The following is a 24365-nucleotide window of genomic DNA, read 5'->3' as shown; positions in this document are numbered from 1 at the left end:
GGCGGCTTCCACAGAAACCAAAAAACACTAAAATATCATACATTAAAAGCTTCCCTGAATAGGGCCGCCTTAAGATGTCTTCTGAATGTCAGGTAGTTGTCCATCACCTTGACATCCGATGGGAGGGCATTCCACAGGGCGGGCACTGTTTTTAAAAGCAGTGACACCTCTCTACACACTGCACATATTACAACATAAACACACCAAACACACCCGTGACACTAACTTCCTATTCTTTTCATTGTGCTATTTTACATTTGTTAACCTATACACATTTCATTATTATTAATTTCCATTTCTTCCAATTGGTTTTATTATATACTTTCTTTATATTTCATGATTCATTCTACGTCTGCCCAGAGGTTAGCATTATCACAGTAATTTCTATTATATTCTTCAAAAGTTATTCAATCTTTATTAACTTTTTGTATTGAGTTTCTTCTTATTCTTCCTTTCATCTTTGCGAGTTGTAGATATTCAATCATTCTCATTTGCCAGTCTGTTTTGGTGGGGATGTTGTCACTTTTCAAATTCTTACCTATTAGAATCCTAGCCGCTGTGGTTGGAGTATAAAAGAATAAGAGAATTTTCGGATATCATATATAATGAAATTAAGAAGATTCTTTAATTTTCATTCCGCAAAAAACCTGAAGCCTACTTCTTCTTCTTCTTTTTCTTTTTCTTCTTCTTCTTTTTCTTCTCCTCCTCCTCTTCCTCCTCCTCCTCCTCTTCCTCTGATTGTAGGTCTCCTGGCAGCATGGAGAGCTTCAAATCCTAGTTAGCAATGGATGGTTTATCATCCTACTCCCTTTGAAATGAAGTCATAAATCATTGCTGCTTAGTGAAACTGGTGTTTGTCAGGAGCTAGCTTTAAGTGATTTTTCTTGAGCCCATGGTGGCGGAGAGCTGATCTCGAGAATATATGGCAGAGAGAAATTTAGCAGGTGTGACTTCTTCCGCAAGCAGCACCTGAGAGACAGTTCTTTGACAGTTCTTCTAGGAGACCCAGAAGCCAACGTGGATTAAGAGATTGAAACCTCAAGGATGTGAGCCCATTGTAAATGAAAGCAAGCTATACATTGCTGCTTTGATATTTAGATATGTTGGGTTTGTTGTGTTCTTTCCACGTTCAAGGCACACCACATACATCATCACAGTAATATTTGTATAAGGTATACTGTAGTCTATAGAGCTATAGCTGCACAGTAGTTAGTGATGTCACTGAAATTTTTGTATTTTGACTCTCAAAAATACAGTCGTACCTTGGAAGTCGAATGGAATCCATTCGACTTCCAAAACGTTCAAAACCCAAATTGCAGCTTCTGATCGGCTGCAGGATGCTCCTGCAGCCAATCAGAAGTCATGGAAGCCCCATCAGATATTTGGGTTCCAAAAGAACGTTTGCAAACTGGAACAGTCACTTCCAGGTTTGCGCCATTCAGGAGCCAAAACGTCCGAGTTCCAGGGCGTTTGGGATCCAAGGTACGACTGTACAAGCATCCAGGACTCATAACGTCTGTCTCAATAGAAGATGAACATTGCAGTGTTATAATTCTTCTTGGGCTTGGATTTTTATTTGAGCTAAAAAAGATCTCAGCTTCTTCCACCCCACACATCAACCCAGTTCTCTTCCAGCCTCCTCTTCCCTTTCCTTCCTCTTCCCTAAACTACCTTCTTCTGCTGTTCCAGCGGGAGATAGGTCGAATAATGAACCAAGCAAGGGATTCATAAGGTATCAGGTAATCGTGATGAAATTCCTCCCTCCCACTTGGTGCTTATGAAACAGCAGCAACCATGTAAAAAACAACAGGGAGGGAGGGGGAGTTCTGGGGCTTTTAGTGCATTCCTAGAAAAGGGGACGCGGGTGGCGCTGTGGGTAAAACCTCAGCGCCTAGGACTTGCCGATCGCATGGTCGGCGGTTCGAATCCCCACGGTGGGGTGAGCTCCCGTCGTTCAGTCCCAGCTCCTGCCCACCTAGCAGTTCGAAAGCACCCCTAAGTGCAAGTAGATAAATAGGTACCGCTTTATAGCGGGAAGGTAAACGGCGTTTCCGTGCGCTACGCTGGTGCCGGTTCGCCAGAGCAGCTTCATCACGCTGGCCACGTGACCCGGAAGTGTCTGCAGACAGCGCTGGCTCCCGGCCTCTAGAGTGAGATGAGCGCACAACCCTAGAGTCTGTCAAGACTGGCCTGTACGGGCAGGGGTACCTTTACCTAGAAAGGATTCATATAGGAGCCAAGTTTTATCTTGGGGATTTTGGAGAAAGCTCATGTAAGGTGTGCTTTCCGTGATGAACTTCCAGAGAGCACTCATCACCCGTAATAGCTGCCACTCCACATATGAACTGAAACAGCAAAGTATTGTGGTAGTATTCAATGTTGGTTTGGAAATGCAAAACATTTCCCTGTGGTGAGAGCAAGATGAATATATAGTGGAATCTTATATGTCTATGCAGAAGCAAGTCTCGCTGAGTTCGATGGGATTTACTCCCAGATAAGTAGGTATAGGATTGCAGATTTACATTATTCAAAATAAGCCAATAATGTATACAGGGTGGTGAATTAGGGTTACCTTGGTGCAGAGGTCTGTGCATTTTATACTAATATATACACAACCCTCATCGTGATATTCCCTTTTAAAATTAATTTCAATTAAATGTCCACAACAGAACTATGAAAGCAGTGCTGTAGAAAACAAAACAAAATGGTATCTTTCCACAGCTGGTCTGACTGCACACCAGAAAGCCCTGCTTCTAATGAGATTAGGAAGAGCATGAGTTATTTCTTATGAAAGGATTTCCTTTTTAGCTCTTGCCTCAAAGCAAGGCATTATCCCTTAACTGAATACTTGTGTATGGTTCTTTTGTCGTTTCCTGATCTCTGCCTCTATCTTTGTTAAATGCCTGGACTGCTCCCCATTGTCTACAAGTGTTTTTTAATTGAAAACGAGCAAAATGGAAGCAAGGGCATAAATGCGCCAAAATAGCTTCAGCAAATGAGCAAACCAGCACAATGAGAACTGAAGGAATAATTTGAAATTTGCAGTCATTGATAGCAGTAGGCCTCCGCTGTGCGAGAGAGCCTTAGTACTTGGCCCTTTCTTTTTACAGTTGTTATAAAACAAGAGAGACCTCTTTTTTGTGAGAGGTGCAAGATTATTTACATTGAAACAAAACAAAGCTCTGGGTGCAAGTTTTTTCTTTTTTTATAATAATATTTATTAGCATTTTCATTTTCAACAAACACCATACAATTTCTTATCATCACCTATATTTTGACTCTCTTGAGTCATCAACTTACCCCCAGCCCTCCAAACTGACTTTCTAGCTTCCAATCATAATTTCATCTGCATTTCTCATTCCCCCTATCTGCCTTTCTTTTTGCTTTGATATTCATTTTAATTGTAAACAAGCTTCTACTTTTGACTAGCAAACCTTTAATTCAGTCCTGTTAGTGTTGTTAAATGTTTACAATGCTCTTTCAAATACGTAATAAATTTACTCCAGTCTTTTTCAAATCGTTGGTCTCGCTGGTCTCAGATTTTCCCGGACCGTTTTGCCAGTTCTGCATATTCAATCATCTTATTTTGCCATTCTTCTACTGTCGGAATTTCTTGCTGCTTCCATTTCCGGGCTAAAAGAATCCTTGCTGCTGTTGTAGCGTATAAAAATAGAGTATAGTCTTTCTTGGGAATCTCTTCTCCTAGAATACCTATCAGGAAAGCTTCTGTTTTCTTATGAAAAGTGTTCTTAAAGACTTTCTTAAGTTCATTATATATCATATCCCAGTATGCTTTCACCTTGGGACAAGTCCAACTATCTGTCTTCTTTGGCGATCACTTGTAGCCGAGTAAGAGTGTCTTCCATAAACACGGTTTTGGTTTTGGAAGATGCCTGTGCGTGAATTTGTTTTTTGTGTGTAGATCAGTGCACGCTGACCAACGCACAGTCTTCGCAGTAAGACTCTATTCCGATGGCATGAGTACCACAACGACTGATAGATTCCTATCTGCTGCAGCCTTCACCCACCTTCACAGCTGTTGTAACATACCACTTATCGCCCGCCTGTTCTGCCATTGAGGACTTTTTGGATCATCCTTTGTCAAGCTCCTCCCCTTTGACCTTACCGCCTTGGGTGACCCTGCTAGGAGTACGAGACTCCTGATGGCTTTGCTCACAAGGGTCATAGGAACGTGCAAGCCCACTCACCATGACAAGGTGATGATCCAGTGAATGAGTTCTCCATCAGTAGACCCTAGTGGGCTTATTTGGTGGTGAAGCAGTGCCCAGTGTCTGCATCTCGGGCCCCTTAGCAATGCTACCACAATGGCATTGTGGGAAATTGAAATGATGAATAGACTTAAAGCATTGCTGACAGGACTGATACATTTTCGCCTTCCTAGATCGAGACTTTTCACCACCAATGTGCTGGTCGGAACTTGTGCCCAGGTAGCATTAAATGTTAATTGGGAGAAAAGTTACAGCCCCAAAGGCTTCATTTGTTCCTTTGTAACATTAGATGTGCAGCAGTCATATTCCCCAAGCTTGTCCTGGCAAGATGGCGTAAGCGACAGCATCTGCACACTGCTGGCGACACCGTTGTTTCTTGCTATATGTAATGTTATGCCTTGTTCCCTCTTGAGGTGGTGATGATATGCCAGTTGAAGGCAGACTGCATAGCCAATATCTCTGTAATGCTTCTACTGGGACTTAAGTGTGAATGCTTCATATAGAATTAGGCTTTATTCATCTATTGGGATGTTCTTCTTTTTTTAAAAAAAGCCCCATTAGAATGTACAAGTGTACAACCCTTGTCCATTATTATAGGGCTTGCTCAAGAAATCAGTTGATGTTACTATCACTGGAAGGGCGAAATAAAACCCTCCATAGTTTCAAATATTAAAATTTTGGTTCATATTAGAAGGTGGAGCATCCTACTGACTTTGCATCTTCTTGCTTACATTTAGATGTGCTTTGGAGTTTCTGGCCACTGCCTGTGTTGTTTCAAAAGAACTCAAATGTTTTCATCTTTCTGAGTTTGGAAATCATTCACACATGCCTGTACACCATTTGATATCTTATTGCTTGGTCACTCAACACAATGACTTTCTTTTTTACCATCTTATTTCCTCCCAAACATTGCATACAACAACACACATATGTGCAGACACCCACACACCCACACCCACACACAAAATGATAATAATGAAAGTAAATATTTTTCCCCTTTTATCTTCCAAAATCTTTTCTTCAACTTTGACTTCCTGTCAAATCCCTTTGCATATATTTTATCTTACATTTGAATGTACACAAAACAATAAACCTTTCTATATAATTTTTCTAATACATTCTGAAAACATAATAAATCCTTAATTGTTATCCACCTCCTTTAGTTCCTTTATCACTCGAATGCTAGCATGGAGTCAAAACTATTATTGTATTTTTGAACATATCTTCTATAACCATCCCATTTTCCCACAAATTTTTGCTTTGAGTTTCCTCTGAGTTTACTAGTCAATTGAGCCGTCTCCACCAATTCCTGTAATTTGATTTGCCAATCTGTTATTTTTGGAGCCTCGTGATCTTTCCATCCCTTGGCCACAAGTATATGAGCCGCTGCGGTTGCATACAAGAATACCTCTCCTAGATTTTTTGGGATCTCTTTATCTATAATACTTAATAGAAATGCCTCCGGTTTTTTAGTAAAAGTTTTTAGTAAAAGAATTCAAATGTTTTCATCTTTCCGAGTTTGGAAATAATTCACACATGCCTGTACACCATTTGATATCTTATTGCTTGGTCACTCAACACAATGACTTTCAGCTCTGAAAGCTCCATCGAAAAGCACTTGTATTTATGGTGATGAGAAGTGAGAAGGACAGGTGTCTTGGTGGTATCTGATCCATGGTGGGTTTTTCACACGAGCAGTGATTGCTTGATGCTGCGGTTATCAAGGAATGAGCATGCAGGTGTTCGTTTTAGTGAAACCTACTGCTTATGTACAGCATGTTGCGTTGTGAAGTTGCTTTCCTTCTTCTAAGTGGTCCGAAACCAATCATCTGTGCTCTCTCCAGTTCAAAGGGAAAATGCCTCCTCCGTGTGATCCAGTGTGCAAGATCATAGATTGGATTCTCGCAGTCTGGCACCAACTCAATTCATGTTTATCACGGCTTGGTGCACCTGAAGCACTTGTGGGACCGAAGCATTTTCTGTTTTGTCCGGTGGTACCTGGTCACAGCCACACAACAGTGAAGTAAGTCTTGCTGTTTAATCTTCATTAATGATACAGTGCAGCAGTGACATCCTTAAAATACTTACTTCTCCAGTACATCACTGTAATCTGTTCTAGAGCGACTAATTCACATTTATAGAGTTTCCCAGTCTTTCTCCCATGGCTGCACTCTCTCTAATTTTGTGTTACACCATGCCTTCTTGGCAGCCATTTTGCGACTGGCACCCACAGCTCTTTCTCAAAATTCAAAATGTACCTGCTGCTTCAAAAAGGTTGGCAAGCCCTGATGTACTGCTTAATTACAATCACGTACAACACACAGCAGAATAACTTATTTCTTTTTTTAAAAAAAATAGTTGCAGCACCACTGTGTAGACATGTACTTGGTTACAGATGCTGAATTTATTATTCTTTTACTTTTTATTTCATTCCGACAATCATGATGGTGCTATGATGTAAATGAGTTCCTTAAATGTTCGTGGGTATTTTCTCTTCTTTTTTTTTATTAGAGCTAGCAAACTCTTTGGTTAGTTAGTTTTTTGATATAACATATCAGGAATATATAAGGAGTTGCAAAGCATGCAATGGCAGTAGTGGGGAAAAGTAATTGTGTGCTTCACAACTGCAGTAATACACACTGGGCCTCCATTAGACTATTAAATCCAGGGGCTAAAATTACATTTTATATCTTTGATTATGATTACATGACACACTTGTCACATAGAAAGGGAGGTGCAAGTTCTTGGAAGTGCTTGTACAGCCCAAGTACAATTGTACCTTGGTTCTTGAACGCCTTGGTACTCGGATGTTTTGGCTCCCAAACGCTGTAAACCTGGAAGTGAGTGTCCCAGTTTGCAAACGTTTTTTCGGAAGCCAGACATCTGACGCGGCTTCCATGGCTTCCAATTGAGTGCAGGAAGCTCCTACAGCCAATCGGAAGCCGCGCCTTGGTTTTCGAACCATTTTGTGAGTCGAACGGATTCCCAGAATGGATTAAGTTCAACAACCAAGGTACAACTGTTCAAGACAGCAATGGTTTGCTGTCCAGGTGTCTTTCTCAGGATTTGTAGGAGCTCTCTGTGGTCTCAGGAAGAGCTGTTTTATATCACCTGATATTATTTTTTTACCAACATGCAAGGGACTGAATATAGGATCTTCCGAACTCAAAGCACGCACTCTGCCTCTAAACTATTGCCCTATACCAGAAGAGGGAATTTCAACAGCTTCTCATGCAAGGATGAAAAAAACTGTAGCTACAATGTTCATGCCTTAGTGCTATTTCTTTTCCCTCTGTACTCAAAGGTGGATGTCCAAGTTATGGAATTCTGTCATTGCTCCCCGAGTTCAAGAAGCAATTCTCTCCAGAGCTTCTCTGAAAAGACCATCCGCACTGGGACAGATGGCAGTCAAGAAAAGTCCGAGCCAAGGGCAACAGGCTGTGGTGAAAGCTGCGCTCAGCATCCTCTTAAATAAAGCTGTTCTGCATGGATGTCCTCTTCCTAGAGCAGGTGGGAAATAGTCACTGGGTTGATTGCTAGACTTAAAAGTCCAGGAAGGAAACTGAAGGCTATAACCCAGCAATCCTAGAAGACACTGATAGCACCCACTAACTACCGCATCTCAGGCATGGTTTCAAGAAACGTGCTTTGGAGTGATCAGAATATCTTAAGCAAGTCAAAAGCAAACTGCTGTTGCTCGCCTGTCTGATCTGGGGAAAATTCATTCTTGACCACAAAACTATGAAGATCACTGATCACGTAATGTTAAACTAGAGTTGAGGGAGACATTTCTCCATGAGTTCATCTCTCGGCACTGTTATGTTGTGAACTGCCCTGAGATGTACAGATGAAGAGTGGTATATTTCTTCTTCTTCTTATCATCATCATTATTATTATTATGTGCTACAACCACATAGGTATGGTCAATTGCATGGGTCTTTCCCATTGAGTTTGAGCACTAGATATTTTTATTTTGCAAGGAGTCTGACATGTTCACATATGTAGATAAATTCTCTATTTTTCTTATTTTTGTTGTGGCCAAGTAGTAATAATAATAATAATAATAATAATAATAATAATAATAATAATTTATTATTTATACCCCGCCCATCTGGCTGGGCCTCCCCAGCCACTCTGGGCGGCTTCCATAGAAACCAAAAATACACTAAAATATCACACGTTAAAAACTTCCCTGAATGTCAGGTAGTTGTTTATCGCTTTGACATCTCGTGGGAGGGCGTTCCACAGGGCGGGCGCCACTACCGAGAAGGCCCTCTGCCTGGTTCCCTGTAACTTGGCTTCTCGCAGTGAGGGAACCGCCAGAAGGCCCTCGGTGCTGGATCTCAGTGTCCGGGCAGAACGATGGGGGTGGAGACGTTCCTTCAGGTATACTGGACCGAGGCCGTTTAGGGCTTTAAAGGTCAGCACCAACACTTTGAATTGTGCTCGGAAACATACTGGAAGCCAATGTAGGTCTTTCAAGACCGGTGTTATATGGTCTCGGCGGGCGCCCCAGTCACCAGTCTAGCTGCCGCATTCTGGATTAGTTGTAGTTTCCGAGTCACCTTCAAAGGTAGCCCCACGTAGAGCGCATTGCAGTAGTCCAAGCGGGAGATAACCAGAGCATGCACCAGTCTGGCGAGACAGTCCGCAGGCAGATAGGGTCTCAGCCTACGTACCAGATGGAGCTGGTAAACAGCTGCCCTGGACACAGATTTGACCTGTGCCTCCATGGACAACTGTGAGTCCAAAATGACTCCCAGGCTGCGCACCTGGTCCTTCAGGGGCACAGTTACCCCATTCAGGACCAGGGAATCCTCCACACCTGCCCGCCTCCTGTCCCCCAAAAACAGTACTTCTGTCTTGTCAGGATTTAACCTCAATCTGTTAGCCGCCATCCATCCTCCAACCGCCTCCAGACACTCACACAGGACCTTCACCGCCTTCACTGGTTCTGATTTAAAAGAGAGGTAGAGCTGGGTATCATCCGCATACTGATGAACACCCAGCCCAAACCTCCTGATGATCTCTCCCAGCGGCTGCATGTAAATGTTGAAAAGCTTGGGGGAGAGGACAGAAACCTGAGGCACCCCACAAGTGAGAGCCCAGGGGTCTGAACACTCATCCCCCACCACCACTTTCTGAACACCGCCCAGGAGGAAGGAGCGGAACCACTGTATGACAGTGCCCCCAGCTCCCAGCCCCTCAAGACGGTCCAGAAGGATGTTATGGTCGATGGTATCAAACGCCGCTGAGAGATCCAGCAGAACTAGGAAACAGCTCTCACCTTTGTTTGAATATATTGCTCATAGTTCTCTTTATTGGTCCAGGCACTGCAGCTCTCTCCTTTCTGGCTACGAGGGCCTGAATCTCTATTTTTGCATTCATCTCGTCTCTTTCTCTCTCATGCAATCATCACACACACAGTTTCTGCCCCTGGTGCTTCCTGTGTCATTTACTTGTGTGTTTCTTTGTGAAACCAGAGGTAGTTCATTTTTACATTGGGGCCCATGATTTATTTCTGGTTGAGCAATTAGGTAACCCACGATTGTAACAGATCTAGTGCTTACTGCTGAGCCCACAAACCAATCAATTAAGTCTCAAAAACCTATAACATTTCATTGTTCGACCTCTTTATTCATCCTTGCAATCACAGCAAATCTTCCAGTTCCATAAAACCATGGTGGTTTTTTTTTAAAAAAAAAGCTTAGCTGATGCACTTTTAGACAAAGGCATTTGGCATCACATTATAATATTTCAGGTCTTGAATTATCACCACCACGGCTTATTTTGTTCTCAATGTTTCAGAGCTGGATCGGTACATTGCTGATTTCAAAGGAGGAAACTTCCCCCTCTCTATGGTGTCAAACTACAAGAATTGCCCCAAGAAAAGAGGAGAAAGCATCGCTTGGAGAAAAGTGAGCACCAGTCCTCGTAAGAAATCAGGCCACTTGTCAGCCCAGTCCTGGAGCAGAAAAGAGGAGAATGCAGAAGGTAATGGCTAATGGGAATGAAAGGCCCTGGGGACCTCATAGGAACTGCAGAGATGGGCCAGGAAATTCTGTTTAATGTGAATGTACTGTCCTTTAACCGTTCAGTCAAGGGTCTTTCATTTCTGAGTTGTTGTTGTTGTTGTTGTTTACCAACGATATGCATAATCCACTCACCACTGCTGAAGTGCAACTTCTCTTTAACCCTGCTAAAACAGATACAGTGGACGCTCGGGTTGCAAACATGATCGACGCGGGATGCACTTTCGCAACCCGCAGCATTTGCAACCTGCAGCAGCACATCTGCACACACGCGGGTTGCGATTCGGCATTTCTGTGCATGCGCAACCGCGAAACCCGGAAGTAACCCGTTCTGGTACTTCTGGGTTTCGGCGGGTGCATAACCCAAAAAAAACGCAACCTGAAGCGCCTGTAACCCGCGGTATGACTGTACAGTGTTACCTCGGGTTACAGACGCTTCAGGTTACAGACTCCGATAACCCAGAAATAGTACCTCGGGTTAAGAACTTTGCTTCAGGATGAGAACAGAAATCACGTGGCAGCGGCAGGAGGCCCCATTAGCTAAAGTGGTGCTTCAGGTTAAGAACAGTTTTAGGTTAAGAACGGACCTCCAGAACGAATTAAGTTCTTAACCCGAGGTACCACTGTACAGGATTGGCACCACTGGTGCTTCATGGATTACTCCCACCGACTGTATGTGTGTGTCAATACTTCTCATCCTTCGTCTTGTGTAGGTGTCAAGTCAAAGAACATATTGCAGGAAAATGGGAACAAAATGGCTTCTCTAACAAAAAAGTAAGTTGCTTTCAGAGGGGGACTGGAAAATTATTAGGCAATGATAAAATTAAATAACTGAATTCTGTAATAACCCAGTACTGTACATTTTTATGTGGCTTTGTCCCGGTCCGTTTTCTAGGAAATTTTAGATAATTGTTTGCCCTGGGGTCAGCAAGCCTGTCGTGTGAGATGAGCTGAGCATCATTGCCCTCCCCTCCCCCAACTACATAGGAAATGGGAGAATATGTAGACAATAATATTCACCTTAAATTACTGTGGCTGGATGCCATAGCCAAAATATCAAACCACGTGCAGATGGCAAACACAAAGCTGCCAATTCACAACCTGCCAAAATGCCACAAAGGTTGGAAAGAACTGCAGGTTCTTTGCTACCGGTTGTCGTAGCCTCAACATGTTTTGTTAAAAAGATAAAAGTGGTTGAGAGCAATGTGCAGGGTTGGTGCACCCATGAGGCAAGGTGAGGCAACCGCTTCAGGTCACAAGGGTCCACCACGGCAGCAGATCCCAATGTCGATCTTTCTCCCCTCTGCCCCTCGTTCCTGATGTTCCTGATCATCCATCACCCCATTTTTCCTGAATGGGAGGGAGGTGCCTCAGGTGTCAAAATGTCTTGAGCTGGTCCTGGCAATGTGCATGTGAGTGCTACTGGACACATGCCTGGTCTTCAGGAACATTCTATAACGTTCCTGGCTTATATGAAACAGAACAGCCTACCCACTTGCTTTTGAATAGTTCACAGGAATGAATTCCCATCTGTTTTAGTTTGCAGAATGGCAGTCCTTAAGCCAGTGTGATAGTTTCTAAAAATTCTGCTGTCCATTCTATATACTGTTGAGCAAATGGTCAAAGGCACAGATTAACTGAATGAGACTCAAGTCAAGTTTAGTTTTACTTCTCCAGAGGATTTGCAGCTTTGGGAGAACACTTTACATATATACATTATCTGTTGTTTCAACAGATTGTGACTCAATCCTATGTAAATGTTTGAAATGCCTCTGTTAAAAAAATATTGTGCTTGCATTTATGTTTGATGATACGAAAGGTCTGTCTGCAGTGTTTAATGGTTGCCATCGTTTAATGTTGCATGTGTGAACTTGCTCGCACATTGTACTAGAAAAGGCCATTTCTCCCTTGTAGATTAGTAAGGAAATGCCCGTGTAGCAGGGAAGGTTAATTAAACCACTCATAGAATTAATATTCAACCCAGATATATTTTGAGTAGACCCTAAACTCTCAATTTTAAAATCTCACCTTTACTAGGGAACAGTGTCAAGAATGATTTTTTTAATGAGCTTGTAGAATAAATTAAATTGGCTTTTGTTTTGTTTTCATAGACGTCTAGAAGATGACCCACTAAGTGTGTTAAACCTGGAGCAGAGGCTATCGGTTGGTTCTGATGATGAAGTAGACCTTGTGCAGGAGCTTCAGAGCATATGTTTAAGCAAATCAGAATCTGACATAAGCAAGGTAACTGCAGTCTACATCTCTTCACAATGTAATCAGCTTGTCCATTTCCTCTGGTTCCATCCATGCTTCATTCCAACACGTCACAATTTTCTCCCGTTCTCAGGAAAACATTCATAGACTCATCCATCTTTCTAAGTGCCTTCCTTTTCTGTTTCTACCCGGTGTTGTCTCCAAATTCCTTCAGTCGACTGCTTACTCCTACTTTTCATTTATTTATTCCATTTCAAAATTTTAAAATGCTTATAATTACATAAATAAAAAATAAGTCTGGATTTAAATAGAGCACTTGCAGAATTACAGTTTCAAAATATCTGCAACATGGCTTATTCTCACTTCTTTCTCCTCCTGCTCTCTATTTAAAGTGCCCTCAGCAGATGATTTCCTAATGGCCAAATTCAAAGGTCTCTGTCCTCATCTTGCCAGATTCCCTTCTTGCCCTAGTTTCTGTCCTCAACTGGGTCTCTTCCTACCTGACCATTCTCTCGTTTCTCTGTTCCCTGTTTCCATTAGAATCTGTCTCAGTGATATATTGTTGTTCCCAATCCTAGGTTATTTCATCAGATCCCATGGTTTTCATATTGCCTATATGCTGGTACCCAATTTTGTCTCCCTATCCCAGACCAAGATCCCCCTCCATTCATTCATCAGTTCTTAAGTACTTCTCTGACATTGCTGCTTATATGTTCCATCGCCTTCTCAAACTCATTCCTATGTTTCCTTTCCTCATATACTCTGTATTAGAGGTTTGCATCTCTGTGTCCATTGAGAATATCACCACCTACCTCACTGGATAGACACATCTCTTCCACACTGCCACCAAGTCACTTCATTTTCAACTGTTTTGACATTGTCAAAATACAGCCTTTCTTTTCTGCTTTGTCAGCAAATATTCTGATTTGTAGTCTTGTCAGCTCCCATTCTGAAAGCTGCAACCTTCTCCCCCCTCTTCCTACACCCACCCTATACCAATGCTCTACCACCAAACAAGTCATCTGTTTTATTGCTCAGACCACCTGACAGCTGTCCTTAATTCCTACACTGTCTTTCAGCCTGGGATCCATCACAAAAATCTTAATCTCTACTTTCAAAATTCCTTATGGCTTTGCGTCCTCTTATCCTGGCCACCTTTGCATCCCAATACTCCTGCTGGTGTTCAGGTCCATCATCTGTCTGAACATCTCCTTCCCTTTCCCTTTCTCACCCTGCCCCTTATGTCTGAAACTTGTTTTCAAAAATGGCTGCAGGTTGTTGCCTCTCTCTTCCATTAACTCTCTCCTTGAAACTCACATTTTCCATGAAGTTTTTGGTGCATGCCCTTATTTATTTGTACAAATATTTATAGACCACTATTTCATAGTGGAGTAACTCATTATGTAGAAGTTCCATCATCATATGGAAAGTTCCCTTGCTGCCTCCAATAAAGTCCAGTTGGTGTCCTGTAGACATTCTTGGATGTACCATGGTGCTGCATAAATTGTATCTAATCACAGAAGACATAGTGTATAGACTGCAGCTTGGCAACACTCTTTTCAACTCTGAAAACCTTTATAATATGTTTACAGAGTGTATTACCAAGCTTTAAGAGGTTTACCAAAGCAGATTAACAATGATACACAGAGCATTGCTTAAAAACATATATCAGTTTTTGTATATGCGAGTGAGATTTCCCTCTGACTTCATAATCTTATCTCTGTTGTCGCTATCAGTCTATTGATCATGGGAAGCTAGTGTAGACTTAACGAGGGGTATAGGCATATCCCTGTTTTGACTTCTAACGCTTGACTTTTTCCATCCCTCCTTCCTCACCAAACCTTATACAGATAGTAGATTCAAAGGATGAGCTGGTGATGATGATTAATGCTTCTCAGAAGGATCCTGTATTTTCAGCAAACGTCATAAAGTCCAAAACTTCAGCATCACAGCAGGTTTGTGACGAGTTGTGATAATGTGGCATAAGGATGTCTTTGTATGTCCGTAACCTAAGCCTAGAGTTGTTTGTTAGATTCAGGGCATACTGAGCACAATCACTGCATGGTTGCCAAGGCTCTTTATATTGTGTTGTCCTTGTGGAAGTGAAGTTTCACCATGAGAGAAGGCAGAGAACAACAGAGACAGGCACAAGATGGGCAAGAGAGACTGATGCGCATGAAATATGAACACAAAGGTGTGGAGAGAGAGAGAGAGAATGAAGCAGATATGCAGGCTAGACATTATATTATGGACCACTGGTTGCCATGGAAAGATGTTAAAATATTTTAGATTTTTGAAAACAAAAATCAGAAGAGGTGTTGTGTTTGACAACTCCATTGTCCAGAAATTCAATTTTGCTTTTGCATTCGTGTTAGTTTTATTTTTGTTGAGCTACCTGGTCATTTACAGAAATAGTGAATACATACTTATGCATTTATTTAAAGCGTTTTTGCCCTGCTCTTTGGCCAAAAAGGCTCCCAGAGCAGTTTACAAGATCAGAGAGAAGATAGCCCTTGCCTTCAGGATGATAATCTAAAAACACCACACACTTGGAAAAGGGGATGGCGAGGGAGGAGGAGGAGAATGGCAAGCTCAGACATTACAATGACCATGTGGGATGAGAATAGTTTCAGAAGCCTAATGAAATGGCTGCTGCTAAGGAGAACCGAAGGCAGCTGGCATCTCAACGGAGGCAACAGCCTTGCTTCACCCCTCTCTCTCTCTCTGCTGTGCAGCTTGATAGAATTATACAACTTTTTACTGCGGCTATTTATCATTTATGAAGAAGTTCCAGTGTGCACAGGATTTCAAAGTCTCTTGCTTTATTCATATAAACATCCTCCGAAGTAAGGAGAAAAATTAAAAATTGAGCCCTGCAAATGGGATGTGTCGCCCAAAGGACCCAGTGAGAATAGATCCTTCCCCCAGTCGGATGTGCTGTCTCCAGTTAAGCGTTTTACGTTGCAATCCCATATTTACTTATTTAAGAACCGTGGAAGCCAGTTGGGCTTTCTTCTGTGTACAGGTTCATACTGTTGTTCTCCTACAGTGCACAAACAGAAGTGGTAAGCTATCAACGATACACCATGGAAAACCCCAAAAGATTGTTGCTTACTCCCCTGCTGCACAATCTGAAAATCTTTGTGGTTTCCCAGCCTATTGATGCTCAGTGGTGCTGTAGGTTAAACCACAGAGCCTAGGACTTGCCGATCAGAAGGTTGGCGGTTTGAATCCCTGCGATGGGGTGAGCTCCCGTTGCTCGGTTCCAGCTCCTGCCAACCTAGCAGTTCGAAAGCACGTCAAAGTGCAAGTAGATAAACAGGTACCGCTCCAGTGGGAAGGTAAACGGCATTTCCGTGCACTGCTGTGGTTCGCCAGAAGCAGCTCAGTCATGCTGGCCACATGACCCAGAAGCTGTATGCCAGCTCCCTCGGCCAATAAAGCGAGATGAGCGCTGCAACCCCAAAGTCGTCCGCAACTGGATCTAACGGTCGGGGTCCCCTTTACCTTTACCATGGATGAGGGGCAAAGTTTCTTAAATGTCTGGCAACCAGGTTGGGCACATTGAAAGAGCACATTTAGTTGTTTTATTTTCCTAATTTATGAATATTATTTCACACGAGTCTCAAGGCGATTCGCAAACATGCCGTAACACAGCTTGCCATACGGAAACCCGACAAAAGATGGGTTTATGTAACCTTTTCCTTCAGCTGGAAAAGCGTACCATATACCATATCAGATTACAGCGGAAGTGGTCATATGACTGATATTTTTAAATCTATTCTTGTACAGCCGTACCTTGGAAGTCAAATGGAATCCGTTCGACTTCCAAAACATTCAGAAGCCAAAGTGCGACTTCTGATAGGCTGCAGAAAGCTCCTGCAGCCAATCAGAAGCCGCAGAAGCCCCGCCGGATGTTTGGCTTCCAAAAAAAATTCACAAACCGGAACAGTCACTTCTGGGTTTGTGGCGTTCGGGAACCAAAACATTCGGGAATTGAGCTGTTCCAAAATGAAGATACGACTGTACTTGCATGTTATTGGGGGTTGGGATTTACATCATCAGGGGAAGCCCCTTGCAAGGACTTCCATTTGCACCATGGTGCTTAAATCCATCTCTACACTGCCCCATGCACTACCCAATTGGCTTGGGGTAAGTGGTCATAAAACCCCCAGAACAGCACACAGGGCAGGGAGAGCGGGAATCAACCTCTCTGTCAACCTGGAATGCTCATGCAGACAGAAAAATTGGAAGAGCACAACACAGCACTGTATAAATCTTTTTGACTTCTCCCCCATTGCCACATTTTCAGAAGGATATGAACAGAGGCCTAGGGAGCGGGTGGGCTGTGTTGAATTGGTGGGTGGGCTGAGTGAATTGCTGAGCTATTAACACGAGTGAAACCTCCCTCGACCCATATTGCTATGTGCCTTTAGCACTGGGGATTGTGTGTACTTGTTTGTGTGCTGCTATCCCATACCGATTCGTGACTTGCCTTTCAGTGGTATAATAATCAAAAGGAAGTACTTTCTCTGGCATTTTAAATGAGCCCCATGCCCTAGAAGATTTTTTTTCTTAAAAAAAAAAAAGTTTTGTGACACCTACACAAAGCACAGCCCACTCTGAGGAAAAATAATTGAGAAATTCAGACTAGCCAGCACTAGGATGAGAGACCATTTGGCTTTAGCCATTCATGACCAGGCCCAGAGACCATGAACCCTCCAGATGGTTGTCGTTACCATGGAAACTCAAAAACACAGAGGTAGTGGCTGACTAAAATGGTACCCAGGGGGGAGGGTTGTTTGGAAGTGACAATTAGAAATGTTCAGTTGCTTTAAAGGATTATTTTTCTCTTCCTCTGAGTTGTAAGAGGCCGTTGCCTTCTTATCATGTGAAATAGGAAAGAGGGAAGAAGGTCTGCAAAGCATCTCAGAATGTACACAAAGATAATCACATGGAGGCCTGTCTGGGAACATCACTTGTGATGAGTTTGTACATCAGCCCGTATGCTTTCTCTCAGTAGGAAAGTGGCAGCTACCTGGAGAAGTGGGGGGTTAGATATTTAAGCAGACCAAGTGACAGTAGAGCATGAGACTCTTCACCTCAGGGTTGTGGCTTCATGCCCCACATTGGGCGAAAGGTGGACTAGATGACCCTCGCGATCCCTTCCAACATTATGGTCTGTCCACAAAGCTGTAGCTACATCTGCACTGCAGATCCTGCACTGAGCAAGGGTGTGGGGTGGATGATCTCCAAAGGCCCTTCCAATTAGCTCTATACAGTGGTACCTCGGGTTACATATGCTTCAGGTTACAGACTCCACTAACCCAGAAATAGTACCTCGGGTTAAGAACTTTGCTTCAGGGTGAGAACAGAAATTGTGCTCCAGCGGCGCGGTGGCAGCAGGAGGCCCCATTAGCTAAAGTGGTGCTTCAGAACGAATTATGTACTTAACCCGAGGTACCACTGTACGTGTGTTCAAAACAATGTTTGCAATTCAGTTTAAAAATAATCATAATACATATATGCATATATGTGCCTTTAGGTCAGCACATTTAGGTCGGCACAGTTTTATTGGACCCTACTGATTCAGTCAGTCACTGATGGGGAATATATATATATATAAAAAATTTAGGTGCCTCCACAACGCTTGGAAAGTTGAAGCCTGCTATATATATGGCCCTACACACCTTGATTAAGTCAGAAAAAGACAACATTTCTTATTTCTTTCCTTTGAAACTCAATTTGAGGGGGGGCTCATTTCCAGTGGCAAGTATATTTCAATTAATTCATGAGTGAAAAATGGCATCAAATGAGCGCCGTGGCTTGATCAGTTCCATCTTTGTGGTATAGTTGCCAGCAGTTGCTGGTTATAAGAAGCAAACGTGTAGCAGGGAACAAACAGGGTGTGTATTATATACAGATCAGCCTTCCAACTTGCATTTGTTAAATTGTCTCATTATAATATGGTTTGTGGCAAATATATAACTACTGCAGTAGAGATTTTTACTGATTTAGATAAAAGGTAGTACTGAAGTTGTCAGGGAACTGACATCGGAGCAGGAGGCGAAGGGGAGGCTCCCAGATGATGCTGACGAAGGACCCAGCAGCAGGGGGAGAAACAGCTCAGTAGAGGGGGAAGCCAATCAGCGCAACACCAGGAATAAAGGGGGGCAGATGGGGGAAGTGGAGAGAGGGCTCCAGGACTCTTCACTGGACATCAGTGAGGAGAGCCCAGGTCCTCCGCTACCCACGCCTTCCCTGCGCAGAAGACTCCCGCGCAGTGAGAGGAGGAGGAGACTGGGTGTCAAACAACTTTTATGTTGGAAAAGGTTCAAGAAACGCCCACTGACGGATTCCGCCAGTGACTGAGGCAGCCGCAATGAGAAGGGGCTGCGCAGTCAGAAAGTTTTAACAAGGCAAATTAGCCGAGAAAGGCACCAGTTTATGCACGAGTAACTCATACCCATTACAGAAGTGAAAAAAGAATAGTTGGTCAGAGCATGGTGCTGATAACGCCAAGGTTGCAGGTTCGATTCCCGTACAGGACAGCTGCATGTTCTGGCCATAGCTGTCAATGTTTCCCATTTTTTAAGGGAAATTCCCTTATTCCAAATAGGATTCCTCGCAAGAAAAGTGGAAAGTTGACAGCTATGGTTCCAGCATTGCAGAGGGTTGGACTAGATGACCCTTAGGGTCCCTTGTATGAAATATGGTGAGATGTTGTCCCCTGCCTTCCCTGTATCCACACCTTGAGCATTGTTTTCCCCCATTTGGGGGGAGGGGAATGGAAGATAGATTTTACTTTGGCCAGAAGTGTGCATAAAAATCTCTGCAGCATTTAGATGGTTTCGGTCTCCTCTACAGAGGTCATGCATTTATCAGCGGGTTTTATGTTATCCAGATGAGAACCCACCAGGCTTGCAGAAAGAGCAGGTGGCTGTACCCAGATATGCCTACGGCTCTTTCTTCTTGCTGCTTGGTGTAGCTTCTGGAATCGTAAGATGCGGTGGGGGAAGGGAGGGAAGCAGAAAATAGGAGAAGACAAGACATGCATTTAAAAATAGAAACAGGGATATTGTAGGAATAGAAAAAACGTCCAGATATGGTGGTGGGCATAGAATCTATTTAGTCTTAAAAGGCATGTAGGCAGCTGCCTTCTGTAATCACAGGCTCTTTTCATCCAAAAATACACACTGCAAATGCCACCAGCCATACTGTTTTGAGGCCCGAGGAAAATAATCTAGTATAAGCCTCTACACAGGAAACTATTTAATATGCAAAACGTTTGCTTTCTCAACAGTTGGAGGGTGGAAATTTTCTGGCATGTTTTCATACATAAAGTGGTAGGAGCCGGTATATATTTTGAGAAGGGAAAGTGGGGGAACAAAGGAGGTGGATCGAGTTTTGTGTACATAGTGATTCCTCGTGAAGGAGAAATATTTCGTTGTCAATTTTATTTACAAATCGAGCACAATTTCATGCAGTTTCGACACACTTTTGGCTGTGCAAAATTAACAGCGGAGCAAATGATTATTCTGACTAGCTAAATAAACTCAAGTAGCGCTGTAAAATGGTGCTATTTCTTACTCAGGGAGCTGTAACTCAGTGCATAATAGGTAGCCCAACTTGTCTCATGCCTTAAAGCCCAACTTTAAAGCCCAACTCATGTCTCAAGCCCAACTTGTCTCATGCCCTGCTCCTTCATGTTTCACATTACAGCAGCGGGGGGGCGGGAGGAGCATTCTGTGGTTCACCTCAGGTGCCAAAATGTCTTGGACTGACCCTGGAAATGCTGTGGTCCCAAACCATTTACATCAAGACTAGCACTTCAAATTAAGCCCAGGAACAATTTGGTAACAACGCAATCAGGTATTACACATTCTAAATCAGGGGTCAGCAAACTTTTTCAGCAGGGGGCCAGTCCAGTGTCCCTCAGACCCTGTGGGGGGCCGGACTATATTTTGAAAAATAATAATGAACATATTCCTATGCCCCACAATTAATCCAGAGGTGCATTTTAAATAAAAGCACACATTCTACTCATGTAAAAGCACGCTGATTCCCGGATCATCCGTGGGCTGGATTTAGAAGGCGATTGGACCAGATCCGGCCCCCGGGCCTTAGTTTGCCTACCCATGTTCTAAAATGTTAGCTGCAGCAGTTGATGATTCCAAACAGTTTCTTATGCCAGGCCCATGTTGAGCATGTCACACTAGCCTCATATGGATGTAACCCGGGCATGTTAAACTGGGGAAGGCCCTCCTTTCTCCCTCTGATGGCTAGAAGACAGGCTAGATGGAGCAGCAACAGGAGAGTTTTACGGGAAAACAATATGGTGGACTAAATGGACCAATCAGGAGGGCTCCTCTTAAATTCCGAACATACAGTTGTACCTTGGATCTCGAACGACTTGTGAGTCGAATGTTTTGGGTGCCAAACGCCGCAAACCCGGAAGTGATTGTTCCGGTTTGTGAACGTTCTTTAATAATAATAATAATAATAATAATAATTTATTTATTTATACCCTGTCCATCTGGCTGAGTTTCCCCAGCCACTCTGGGCGGCTCGCAATTGAGTGTTAAAAACAATACAGCATTTTAAATATTAAAAACTTCCCTAAACAGGGCTGGCTTCATATGTCTTTTAAAGATAGGATAGCTGCTTATTTCCTTCACATCTGAAGGGAGGGCGTTCCACAGGGCGGGCGCCACCACCGAGAAGGCCCTCTGCCTGGTTCCCTGTAACCTCGCTTCTCGCAATGAGGGAACCGCCAGAAGGCCCTCGGCGCTGGATCTCAGTGTCCGGGCTGGACGATGGGGGTGGAGACGCTCCTTCAGGTTCTTTGGAACCCAAACGTCCACCGCAGCTCCCGATTGGCTGCAGGAGCTTCCTGCAGCCAATTGGAAGCCGTGCCTTGGTTTCCAAACCATTTTGGAAGTCAAACGGACTTCCAGAACGGATTCCGTTCGACTTCCAAGGTACGACTGTACTTGTTAGGAAGTCAGCCCCATGGAACACACAGGGCCTCACTTCGAAGTAAAAATGCCTAGGGTCGCCCCGCACAATAACAGAGAAAGGCCGGTGAAGGAATCCAAAGACATGGCTTGCATACCACAAAGCAGAGCTGCTGCGATAGTCAGCACAGTGCATTCACCCCCTCAGTGTATCTGTAACTGCTGGCAGCAGAAGCTTGGTGTAAGCTCAGGGTTCTTGATCCCAGACAATTTTTGCTTCTTTGTTCTTTATTCCTTTTGCTTCGGTCAGGAGTGAAATCACTGATGATATATAATGCTGTTCTGTCGGCAGGATGGGAATTCTGGGATGTGTCCTCTCAGCAGCGGTCCAACTGTGCAACGCAGCAACACGAAGTCAAAAACTGAATCTTTCAAGAGTGGTGTTTCCAGAGTGAAATCTTTTCTTCCCGTTCCCAGAAATAAAGTCAGCCAGTCTTCTCAGAACACTAAATGAAGCAGCAGCAGCAGCAGCAGCAATACAAGGCAAATAGAGGCAGTCAAGGACTCGAAAGAAGAAATTTGGAACATGCACACAAGAATACAACTTGAGAAATGCGAATAAATCTACCAGTCTGCCATTCATCCCCCGCCTCCCCCCTTCGGCCTTTGCGTAATCTTAGTTACCTTTGGAGAACAAATTTATTTACGAGTGTAAATAATTTTTAAATATGTTTTCTCGGTTGTATCTATGGGACCACAGTTTAATTTCTGTGTAAATAAGCTGTTTATAATGGGGAAAAAATATTAGATTATATTAAATTGAACTTTAGAAAGTGAGAGAGCTTCACAGATGATTTTCTAATCTGAAAACGTTTTATTGTTTAATTATATTCAGGGGTATCGCTACAAAGAGTGTAAATAATACATGCATAGGCACACACACACACACACTATATATATATATATATATATGAGAGACTTCATCCAGAGATATCTGTGTACAAAAGAGCTAGTACCACGTGTGATGTCTTGGTGGAGAGATGTGTTCTCCATTGCATTAAGATGCAGGTAGCAAATTCAGAAGGATTGACTGACTATCTGTACAGCAAAGTCAGTGTGTCATTTGCTGTTTACTCATCACTTGCAATCAGAGACTCTCCTGGAGTTCCACTCTGCTAGTATGCAGTGGGATTCCCATGCAACAGGATCCTATGTGAAAAACTAAGCAGTGGATCTGCTTTCGTTTCCTGTGTATACCGGGATCCTACAGGGGGTTACCTTAAAATGCTATTCTGTGTGTAATATCCCTAACTGCCTGTAGAACAGGATCATTGGATATGGATGATAACCTTTATATATAGTTATATATACTGAAGTTTCCTGTGTTCTATTTCATACATTGGGTTGCACAATTCTGTACAGCACTGGCTTAAAGCTAATAATATACATGTGTTTTCAAGGCAAAAAAGAAAAAAAGTTCACTTTCTGAAAAGTGAATGGAATGTGGCAATAATGGGAAGAATTGGGAATACTCCCCAGTTTCTTTCAGTTATAAACTGCATTAAATATTTCAATTGCCCATATTATTGGGTAGTTTGGTTTATTTCTTGTCTCAAACTCCTTTGTCGCTTCTCTTTTGCATTCCAGGTTCCTGTATGACTGATGATTTGTGCAGACTTTGTTTTTTCTGTTCAAAACAAGAACTCCAAAGCCATCATAATAAGCAGTCTGTTGTCATTTGTCTCATGCTGCTTTTTATCACTAAATAAAGAAAGCATTTAATTACGTAAATTATTATTATATATGCCTACGCTATAAAAACTCCTGCCCCCCTCTACTTTTCTCATTTTTGACACATGCTAGAAATTTAGGGCATTTTACATTCAAAGATCGTTTTTCTTAAAAGGACAGCACTTGATTAGCACGCAGTGGTCGTCAGGAGAAAAAGCAACAGCAATAAATTGGGCAATGTGACCCATTTGTGTATCCTGTCTAAAATAATGCTTTAACCGCTATTTCTTCCATCCTACATCCTTTTCGCTTGCAGAAGACTGTACCCTTTCAGTGTTCACACTGGGCACAGTTCCAAGACCCTGTCTTGAGATGACACTTTCAGTAAATGAATCGGTACAGATTACTTAAGAAAAACAGGCAACATAGCCAGCTGGTGAATTGCTAGGCACTTGCTGTGATAGTGCTATGAAGATGTGCAATCCAACATCTCTGCAAGAGAGTTTGTAAAAGTAAAGTCAGCAGTTACGTTAAATGTTCTCCTGGAATTTCATCTGTCATGCCAATAAAACCCTTTTGTACTGCAATTTCTGCAAATATGTTTGTTTCTGTCTTACGTGTGTGTGTGTGTGTGTGTGTGTGTGTGTGTGTGTGTTTGTAGTTTTATGTGTATTATCTGTGTGCATGTGCTGCAAAAACTGGAACCTGGAACTTCGTTTCCTACCTACTATTGCTTCCATGCTTTACATCACATCTTTAAGAGTACCAGGACCCGGGTCTTATTTAAGAGTACCAGGACCCAAGGCCTCTTATTCTTGGTTTTCCCCACTTCTCACTTGTCTTTTAAATTCTGTTACTAAAATCTTGGCACAAGACAAATACAGTTTTAGAATAGGGAGAAAACGTGTATGATATATTTTTGCAAATATTAGTATTTTGTTCAACTCAACACTGAGTTGAGAATGGGATTCAAAAGTTATTAGCAACTTAACCCAGTGTGATCATTAACTGTGTGAATTTTAAGGAATTATTCAGCCACTAACAGTGCAATGATTTTCTTTCCTTTTTTTGCAAGTCTGCTTCACAAATCTGTAGTGGAACTCACTCTCAAGTTAGTGTGTATGTAGCATTGCAGCCTTGAAGTTCTTAAATGTTTGTTATTGTTTTTTACATGTTGAGCATTAAATAATCAAAGATTTCCC

At 42.7% G+C, this 24365-nt stretch overlaps 1 protein-coding gene across 1 annotated transcript in view; it reads left to right on the top strand.

Annotated features, from left to right (window-relative positions):
• CTTNBP2 (cortactin binding protein 2) overlaps positions 1-23750 on the top strand; it is a 117542-nt gene extending 93792 nt beyond the window's left edge. The window contains 8 exon segments of the mRNA XM_083463269.1: positions 6074-6252; positions 7534-7739; positions 10038-10223; positions 10975-11035; positions 12373-12505; positions 14326-14430; positions 21785-21943; positions 21946-23750. Of these exon segments, the coding sequence (XP_083319395.1) occupies positions 6074-6252; positions 7534-7739; positions 10038-10223; positions 10975-11035; positions 12373-12505; positions 14326-14430; positions 21785-21943; positions 21946-22041 (1125 nt within the window). The 3' untranslated portion in view covers positions 22042-23750.
• Positions 23751-24365: the final 615 nt, after the last annotated feature.

Source organism: Podarcis liolepis (genome assembly GCF_965112155.1).
Source record: "Podarcis liolepis genome assembly, chromosome: 10".
In the NCBI taxonomy this organism is placed as follows: domain Eukaryota; kingdom Metazoa; phylum Chordata; class Lepidosauria; order Squamata; family Lacertidae; genus Podarcis; species Podarcis liolepis.
The sequence above is the reverse complement of the archived record's forward strand: the minus strand, read 5'-3'. Positions and strand labels throughout refer to the sequence as shown.